Here is a 10,475-nt window from a genome sequence, read left to right as displayed (position 1 = left end):
GTCCCTAACTTCATTTAGAACAGATTTATCTGATAAATATTTATCTGATAATAATATAAATTATTATTTACAGATCATCATTGATTTCAAAGGATTTTTTTCCTCATACAAATATTTACTTTGAAAATATCACATTCATGTGAAGAAATAGGCTAAAGACAAGCCCAATTGTGAAAAGTTTATACATGAAATTAAACAATAGCCTAATTATGGCACTACTTCAGATAATAATAAAAACAAAAGCAAGAACTACAAAGCATTGCATCACTTTAACTTATTGTAAACTTACTGCATACATTGTTTTCCTTTATATATTTGTTGCTAGTTGTATATGTTTGTGCACGTTTTGTATATTTTTCTGTAATAGAAAAGAACGTTACAGCACAGTATCAGTATCGGCATGGTCGTGTATCGATTAGTTCGGTCTAACAGATTACTTCTTCTTCAGACATGTTCTTCAGATTGAACGGCATTCTGCGCATTACCGCCATCAACAGGACTGTTAAAACGGCTGCGAACCTGCGAACACAATAAAAAGTAATAATTTAAACGAATAAATATAAAAATGCAAATAATAATAACACTGGTAATCGTGAAGTCATGGCACACAGTTCAGAAGTCTTTAAAAAATTCCTAAACATATGTTTCAGATGGGTTTGACAGACTGAAATGCCGATGCAGGAAAACTCGATGCCCATGCGGAAGTGAGTCTATGATCATATGGATAAGCGAAGTGGAGAAAATAACGAAATTAAAAATGTAAGTAGGCTTACACGTCCATTGAGCAGAGAAACTCGCCCTGCACTTGTTCTACTGTTCTACTTGTTGAATGATCTTTTGATTTTCGGATGTGTTGCAGTTTGAGCATATCTATCTAATGCTGATGTTTGTTGTGGTTTGGGGTTGGGCTGCTGTACGTTATGTGTTTTAGATGTCAAGCTGCTGTAAATCTATCACAGGAACATGGACGTTTCAGTCCACACCACCCAGGATGATGCTAGCTTTCAGGATTTCACGGAGGAGGTGTGGCTCATCTGTTAAACACACCTGGTCTGAGCACCTGAAAGGTTGCAGGTTCGACAGGTTGTTCCTGTGATCAGTTCATAGCAACACAACACAACACAACAACACAGCCCAGCCCAAACTGAACTAAAGTTTGGGGTTTCTTTGGTTAAGGAGCTTTTTATTTAGCCATAGAACACAAAATGTCCACTTCAATTTATTTTAGATAATGTTAATAACAAAACGGTTCTGCACGTAGATGTACATACTCACTCATAGAATATGCCCCCTCAATGCTTTAATGCACTGTCTTGCCTTCTTGAACACCAGGGAATGTTTTTACGTTTTGTAAAAGTTGTGTTTGAGTCCCTCAGTTGTCCACATTATGAAAGGTTGGATCTCAAAATCATACTGTCTGTTGGAAAGAACCATCACAAAAACATAAAAATGAATGAATTAAAAAGCATTTCGAATTTATTTCTAATAAAAATATGAGTACAATGCTAATCTTGATTACAAAGGAGTTGAAACGACAACAATACACTCACTATTATAATGTTGCACCACGCAGATGGTTGCACCATCGAACCCATAGTTTTCAGATCAGGTGAATGTTACTTATCACCACGCTCTACTTGGAAGACACATGTTCACCTGCCGAGCTTCAGTAGTTCAGGTGAGAATTAATTTAAAATGTAAAGTTTATATGACAGTGATCCCAGAATTACCAAAAAAGTAGATAAAAATAATTAATCTGTTAATCCAAAGATTAATACAGTGCTTATCCAGATAACAAAGGGGTTGAAGTGACATAACAATACACTCTTTGATAAAGTTTCATCACGTAAGAATCGAACCCACAATCTTTAGTTCATGGGGAAAACAGCCATACACCGTAATCATTTCACCACCGCAATTCTGTTGAAATAGCTTACACACGCCACAGGGAGGCTTTATTTGAATCTGAACTACATTAAAAAAAGACAAGTAAACAGCAATAAATAAGATCAGATAAACAAATTGCAAACGGTAGCACAAATAAATCCAATAGAATAAAGAGATAAACGAAATAAACCCAAAATAAACATTTTCAGGTGGGTCTAACTGTAGTATTCAAGTAAGAAATACTACAAAAATGTAAATAAATTAATCAAATGTAAACTAACACTGGATAGTTTACATTGTAAAAATGAAATACAGATTAATGCTTACAATTAAAGCGAATGATTTTCTGTTTTGCTCTTTGATGAACATGACAGACAGCAGCAGGTTTATTCGGCTGCTGTCACTTTAAGAGCTTATGCACAGATTTCACTGAATTTAGTATTGCACAACAAGCCTTTTCTCTCAACTATTTGTATTCTACAACTGGCTCTATTTACCTGAATATTCGGAAAGGCGGGCATTTTGACATAATTTTGAATTATTTGACAGTTTAAGCACAATAAGCTATGAAAAAGAAGTCAATTTGGTACTCACAAGCTGTTTCAGATGCAGTTTTAAGTGTGTGCTACTTATATAGACCCGTGGTGTACGGGCTTTTGGTGTGAGCACAAAAACTGCGGGAATGACTGAAATTTTGCGCAAGACAAGCACTATTCAACTGGCTCAAATGAGACAAGGGAGTGAGAGGAACCATTTCAGTATCGATAATTATCGAAATATCGATATTTTTGACAACACCAAGTAAAATAAACAAATCATACAAGGGATGGTACTCTTTCGTAAACCTGGTGTGTCTAATACAACCGGTCGTTCCTATGTGGTGCTCAATGTATGACGCTTGACTTTCTCCTTCTTAGTCTTACACACAATGTGACAACTTGAGAAGAGAGACAAGAGATGCAACTGTACACTTTACATCAAAAATAATAACATAGAATGTATCGGTCAAGTATTGGACTCGCTATGTTGTCAAACAACAAATCAGGCGAAAAGCTGCCGCAATGGAGGAGATACAGGTATTTAAACGGGTATGGTGAAAGGCAGCGTGAACCATTCAATCCATGAAGAAAGACAGCTATTAGTCCAATGGGAATCTGAAACATTAAACAGACTAACCCATACACACATTGCTCCATGTACTTTAGTGTACGTAACAATCCTTATATCTCTGTCTAAAACATTATGTGGGGCCGAGTTCAAAATTTTCAGTTACCTTCTAGACATCCTGTTGATGATCCCTACCTTATTTTGTGCCGATATGTCAAATCTAAATATAATTGAATTTACAACAAATATGACAAAAAGAGTGATGGTTTATCTGGTTCTGGCAAAATCGGTATCCTGATTCGGCTTGACACAAAGAATTTTTTTTTATTTGAATATATGTAACTTTTCAAAAGTTATGAGCAAAAATAGTCATTTTTCCAAATGAATGCCCTGTAGAAGGCGCTGTTCCCAAATTTTGCATGGACCCTCAGATCATGGATCCGATGAAGCTTACCGAGTTTCGTTTCGATTGATCAGATTTTTGCTGAGATACAGCCTCTGATTCAATTTTGGTTTCAACATTCAACATTGAACATAGATTCAACATTGTTTAGTTGGCAACATCATGTTTGAACGAAGAAAAATATATAAAAATCTGTTTTCAGTCATCGAAAAATCAATGACTGAAAAATCAGTCATTTCTGTGCTGCTTGGTTCAAAGATCATCTGATCAGATTTTTGACAAATTTGTTGGTGGAGTAGTGGAAAAATGAAAAAACGTATTTTTCAAAATGGCCACCACTGTAATGGGAGGAGTTAATTTTGGCTATTGAATGTGATCAGCATGAAGAGAATAATCAAGTGAACTAAATTACATTTTTCTGGAACCAAGGGTTACAAAGTTATAACGTTTTGAAAAGTACATTTTTGAACTGGTGGTAGTGCTGCAGACCTCAAAGCTGGTGAGATTACTGGTCATTATCATCACAAGAAATGTGCCAATTTTCACAATTTTCCTATGTTCCATTCATAGGTCTGCAATAAGGGAAGAAATGATAATAAAGATGAAGAGAGCTAACAATTACAATAGGGGCTATTGCCACTTCGGGACATGGGCCCTGAAAATAACACAATTTTAAGGATCCCTTTTATTTAGGCTTTTAATCACATTTAAACGATGATCAGCGAACATAAACAGAAGCTTAACTAAACCTGCCTGACACCCTAGAACAAACCTCATTGGTTCTTGCTGAAGCTTAAGTGTGCTGCACAACACAAGAGAATGAACCTCGTTGGTTCTCTTCTCACACGTCAAGCAATCATAATTGAGCTTCTGTTTACCACAACTGATGTGTGAATGATGAATGTTTATATGTGAATAAAGGCCTAATTTCAATCTTTTTATCGAGTATTGACATCAGTCTGTTGATTATATGGTTGTTTACACTCCATTTTAGGTTTTACATTTTTGTTTTCCAGCATGGCTCATAAATAAAAAAACAACTAATTTATAAAACATGATCAAATACAATATACTAAGTAAATCAACTTAGGCATTTTCTGTTCAATTGTGTCTTTAAGTGAGTCTGTAGTAAGGGCACTGTGAGGGTTTTCAATGAGAAAGTCAGCGTTGTTAAAAGTGTCTGTGTGTGTGCTTTAGGTAAAAGCATTACTGTGGTGCCCAGCTGGAATCATCATGTCCTCCGCTGGTCCGTTTCTTCCGTCTGCTCGCCGCTCTGTGGCTGGAGACGAGACCGGGGCAGCGAGTGAGCGTGGGATTTACTCCTCAGACAGACATGCTGGTCTCCTGCTAGCCCAGATGAACAAGATGCGTCTGCTTTCCGACTTCTGCGACGTGCGACTGGTGGTGGGCGGACGGGTGTTCGGGGTCCACAAGCTGGTGCTGGCTGCCAGCGGCCCGTACTTCACTGCTCTGTTCTCTGGAGGCATGAGCGAAGCCCGCGAGGAGGAGGTTCGCATTGCTGGAGTGGAGGCTGACGTCTTTGAAATTCTCCTGGGATTTATTTACACTGGTATGTTAGAATCATATTTTGTTGTTTGTTTTCTAATGACCATCGTCACTATTAATATTACTAATTTGAACAAACCTCTACTACCCAGAATGAATTAAACTCAACTTGTAACGTGAACGATACCACAAATCATGCAACTGTTTGAGGAGAGATGTGCTATTATTGACTTATGCCTTATGCATGATTTTCAAAGTCGCTGTTCTCTCACACTGCACAACTGTCTTGGGGGACCATTTTTTGCTGTTGTATGAAAGAATCACCAACAACTCTGTCTCTTCTACAAACTACGTTTCACAACCAAACACATGTGAGAAGTGACATAGAAAATAATGTGAAATCACAATGATATTTGAGTTCTCGCAAGCAGCTTGCGGTCCAAGTTGTCTGTGAAAAAAGAATATGAAGGAAAAGCCATGCTTGCTGATGTTCAGTTTCAGGTTTATGACTCCTCCCCCTGAACTTTTCCTTGTCCTGGATTCTCATTGGCTGCTGATCATCGCAGATGGAATTTCCAGTCAAAACCAAGTGTCAACCTTCCCGTCTCTCTCTTGAATCCAACACGGAAATGACTTAAACTGCAATTCATCGACTGACCGTTAGAGAAAGGCTCAAAAAGAGTGTCAATCCCATAAACCCCCTGGTTAAAATGTCCAACTTTACAGCAGAAGAATATATCTTTACAGCCTGGTGCAAAGAGTGGTTTTGGTCTGTATAGCTAATTTTGCCCTTCATGATGACGGGGGCGAATTATTTTATAACTCATCCGTTTGAATTTCATCAAGCCTTAAAGTTGTGCATAATTAAGGGCGTGGCCACTTGAGTGACAGTCGCTGATGTCACTAGCTGTTTGTCTGTTAGCATCACATCACCTCAGCTAATCCCGGCTCTTTACCCATTTTCGTTTATCCGGGAGTGACGCGCGGTGAGGCGCTGCTAAGATGGCAATGGACGGCGCCGCCCACTATGGGTGACGTCACGGACACTACGTCCATATATTTTTTACAGTTAACGGTCAAAACGCATTTCACGCTGCAATCGCTGCATCTGAAGTCGAATACTTCCCTTCTAACAGTACGCCAAAAGAGTAGCGTCTCCAAATACATAAAATTCAAGAAGTTCCCGGGTGACCTACTACTTCCCCTGAGATTCTGATGTGTCCTGGACACTTAACTATCCCATGAGGCCACGGGAGGGGATTTACAAATCGAAGTGAAGCATCCTGGCTGATGCTGGTAGTGCATGTGACGGACACTTTAAAGCTTTAAAGGTGCATTATGCAACATTTCATGTTAAAAATAGCACTTTTTCTAACCCATACATGCTTAAACAATTGCCTGATGGGCTGAATGAGCCCTTCACTGCGATTGCCGCTATAATCCTGTACAGTAAAATAAATAAGAGGGATTCGGGCTCGAATTTGAGACGCCATACGCGTTCACGCTCGCCTGGCTATGTCTGGCAGGTTTGTGTATTCACCACCATTCTCCCTATCAGAGAAGACAACTTGAGTGACAAAACTTTAGTCAACTTTTGACAAAAGTAGAAGATGGATTCAAAGAGACCGGCTTGTAGTTCATTCCAAACCCCAACGCGAACTCCACATAAGACAAAGAAAATAAAACGTCTGTCTAGTGCAACACCAGGAAGCTTTAGTTTCAACAAATGGAGAGATCCCCGGTCTGCTCTAGGGCTCAAACGGGATCCTATACAAAGTAATAACTTATATTGTTCATGAATGTGTTTCCATAATGATACAATCAGTGGATACAGTAAACGCATAAAACAGTTCAACATGGAGATAGATGGAAACAAAAACCAAAGTTTTCTACTATACCCGTTCCCCCCCCACACACACACACGTGTGTAATTTACTCAAAATGCCTTTCCTTTTATATATTTTAAATGACTTGCAGATTTATAACTTTATTACCTCATTTATGACTAACAAAAGATGTGTGCGGCTGATGCTCTTTGGTTATGAACAGGTCGTGCAAATGTGCGTGTGTGTGATCCATGAGCGCGCACACCTCTGGTTGCAGTTCCGCTTGTCGCCAGAGGGGGCGTAGTTCTGCAAAAACTCAGAGACTTGCGTTTTGCACCTTTAATTAAAAAGCGGACTCTGATGTTGAAAGACAAAAGAAACTTATAAAGTTCATACACTACACGGTTGAATAGTACATAATAGTGTGTAAGTGCATAGTGTATAGCGCGTCATTTGGGACACAGCTATAATCTCGTTCATCAGGATTCCCTAAATCCTTGAAGCCCTCAAACCCTGATCAAACTCAGCGACCTGTAATATAATGACCTTGATTACAGGTGTCTTTGGGTTGGGCAGTATCCGAGCACCAGATATGAGGAATCCTGTCGTACATAATAAATGAACTGGATCTATGCATTCCAAACAAACTACATCACAAAGCACATTTTCTACATCCAATAATCACTGGAACCAGATTTGTTTTGTTTTTTTATATCAGGCAATTGTGTGCTTCATTATGCCTGCTATCTCTGAAGAACAGTTTATTATTTGTTTTGATGGGTTTAATAATTAAAAAGTTAATCAGTTTTAGAGTTTTTATTAAAAATACATTTTAAAAGCTTAGATAAGTGTTATGTCCATGGGGACTGGACCTGTAAAACGTACTCTAGGGATAAAAACATTTCTGTTAAATAGTGTGCAATAGTCTAATGTAAAAACTCAATTTGAACAATCAACTATTTGTATTATCCTCTGTAGTCTAGCTTTTTTCACACAGTTTTCCAAGTATATGAATGCTAAAGATATTTGAAGAAGGCCTTCGTCTGCTCCTGCCAGGCTCTATTGACGTGACGGTGGACACGGTGCAGGAGCTGATGGTGGCGGCAGACATGCTGCAGTTGAGTGAGGTGGTGGACATCTGCGGAGAATTTCTCCGGGCTCACATGGACCCGTCCAACTGTGTTGGGATCTATCGCTTTCTGGAGCAGATCGCCTGCACGGAGCTGTTGAAGTTTACTGAGGACTACATCCACTGCCACTTTCTAGAGGTGGGTTTATTGACTCAAGGTCTCGGTTTTAAATATTCTCAGCATTGTGTTCTTACTTCTCTGTTTCGTTTGACCCTGATTCAAAGGTTTAAACCGGAAACTGAAAAGAGAGGAGTTTTTGTAATGGTAGAGTTGATTCTGGATGAATATTGTAAGGCATCACTTTCGCCTCACATCATGTTCCCCCTGTGTCTGCGTGGGTGTACTTTGAGTGCTCTTGTTTCGCCTGCAATCTAAAAACATGCAGTATAGGTGAATTGAACAAAAGGAATGACCAAAAACGTTTTTTTGACTGTGAAACTTAAAGGATTAGTTCACTTTTGAAAAAACTTTTGCTGATAAATTACTCACCCCCATGTCATCCAAGATGTCCATGTCTTTCTTTCCTCAGTCGAAAAGAAATTAAGGTTTTTGATGAAAACATTACAGGATTTTTCTCCTTATAATGGACTTCAATGGGAACCAGGTCCAACCGAGGTCCAAACGACAGTTAACAGTTTCAGATGCAGCTTCAAATGTCTTTGAACGACACCAGACGATGAATAAGGGTCTTATCATGCGAAACGATCGGTTATTTCAAAGCTTATTCCAAAAATGTAACTTTTCTAAGGACAAATGCTAGCCTTGCTCTATTCTGTGAGGCACGTTTGCAACGTCACGTAATACGTAATTACGTTCAAAAGGTCACGGGCGACGTAGCCGGAAGTACAGAATCAAAATCGTCCGACATCGTTGTTTTACCGTGGCTTTGGTTTTACCTTTTAATTCCTTTTTTGTAAACGGCGTTTGAGTTAGTTTCCACGTTCAACCTATGCATTCAACTTGTAAACACTCTCTGACTCTGTACTTCTGGCTACGTCGCCCGTGACCTTTTGAACGTAATTACGTATTACGTGACGTTGCAAACGCGCCTCACAGAATGGAGAAAGGCTAGCATTTGTCCTTAGAAAAGTTACATTTTTGGAATAGGTTTTGAAATAACCGATCGTTTCGCATGATAAGACCCTTATTCATCATCTGGTGTCGTTTAAAGACATTTTAAGCTGCATCTGAAACTGTTATTAACTGTCGTTTGGACCTCGGTTGGACCTGGTTCCCATGGAAGTCCATTATAAGGAGAAAAATCCTGAAATGTTTTCATCAAAAACCTTAATTTCTTTTCGACTGAGGAAAGAAAGACATGGACATCTTGGATGACATGGGGGTGAGTAAATTATCAGCAAAAGTTTTTTCAAAAGTTAACTAATCCTTTAAATAGACGAAAATTCAACAAAACAAAACAAAACGTAAATTCTCCTTGAATTACTAACAAGATGAGACTTGCATTTTAGGAGTAAATTTAATTATTTCTCAAGTATATTTTATTTTTTGATATGCTACATCATGAAAGATGATCTTGTTTCTGTTAGGGTTTCTTTATTCAAAGTGTTGATTTTTAGTAGTCAACAAATGGTCGACCAGTTTGACCCCTAAACCAATGGATGCTGCCAACATTTATTGAGCCTTTCCAAAATGCATCTATGTGTTAAAAATGTGCACATTCATGACCCCAAATGTGAAAATGTCTCAAAATTACCAGTGTTTCAAGCAGTTGGAAAATTGAATGCTGGTCAAACTGTCCCAACAGCATAGGAGGGTTTTTAACATATAGTAAGTCACCCAGTTAAATGACTTGCTATTGTAAATTCTGTCCACTGTTGTTCTCCAAATACCAGCTTTCATGGCTGTTTTGAGAACCAATCAAAAGCTCATGTGTCGTTAAAATAATCCCGTGCTCGGTCATGTGTGTGGTGTCAGGTTCGCTCCTCAGAAGAGTTCTCCAGCTTGTCTAAAGATCAGCTGGTGAAGTTGCTCCGCAGTGAGGAGCTGAGGATTGAAGACGAGTATCAAGTGTTCACGGCGGGGATGGACTGGCTGCACCACAACGTGCCCCACCGCAAGAAGCACGTGGTGGAGGTTCTGGAGCCTGTGCGCTTCGCTCTGCTGTCTCCTCAGAGACTCTACAAGTACATCGAGGGTGAGCTAGAGAGGCTGGGATTCAGATGAGAATGCGACACACTAATGAATGAAACTCATCATTTTTATCTCGCAATTCTGACTTATTTTCTCAGAATTGCAAACAGTGACATAAAAATGCGCAATTACCTTTAGATTTTTTTTAAATTCGGTGGTAGAAACAAGCTTCCATAGGTTTCTTATTAGATATAATAGGACGGAACTTTCACATTGTCTACAATAGGCAAAGGTTATAATTAATAGAAAGACATTTCAATTTAAACACATGAGAGATGTCTTTGCTGGTTTCCGCCACTGAAAAAAAGTAATCTTTTACTTTTTTTTTAATTGCGATTTTTTTAATCTCACAATTCTGACTTCTTCTCTCAGAATTGTGATATATATACTTGCAATTATGAGTTATAAAGTCCAATTCTGAGGAAAAAAGATTGACTTTTTAACACAAAAAAATTTCGACTTTAT

The 10,475-nt window shown here is 38.6% G+C and overlaps 1 protein-coding gene across 2 annotated transcripts in view; it reads left to right on the top strand.

Annotated features, from left to right (window-relative positions):
- The first annotated feature begins 437 nt into the window (after positions 1–437).
- ipp (intracisternal A particle-promoted polypeptide) overlaps positions 438–10,475 on the top strand; it is an 18,361-nt gene continuing 8,323 nt past the window's right edge. For both annotated transcript variants that reach the window (XM_039657204.2, XM_039657203.2), the window contains exons 1-5: positions 438–537; positions 651–759; positions 4,595–4,967; positions 7,786–7,997; positions 9,795–10,014. In XM_039657204.2, coding sequence (XP_039513138.2) covers positions 721–759; positions 4,595–4,967; positions 7,786–7,997; positions 9,795–10,014 — 844 coding nt within the window. In that variant the 5' untranslated portion in view covers positions 438–537; positions 651–720. The remainder of the gene's footprint in view (positions 538–650; positions 760–4,594; positions 4,968–7,785; positions 7,998–9,794; positions 10,015–10,475) is intronic.

The sequence above is a fragment of the Pimephales promelas genome, chromosome 5 (genome assembly GCF_988280905.1).
Source record: "Pimephales promelas chromosome 5, fPimPro1.hap1.1, whole genome shotgun sequence".
Classification (NCBI taxonomy): Eukaryota; Metazoa; Chordata; class Actinopteri; order Cypriniformes; family Leuciscidae; genus Pimephales; species Pimephales promelas.
Note: the sequence above shows the minus strand (reverse complement) of the source record. Positions and strands in the feature narration are given on the sequence as shown.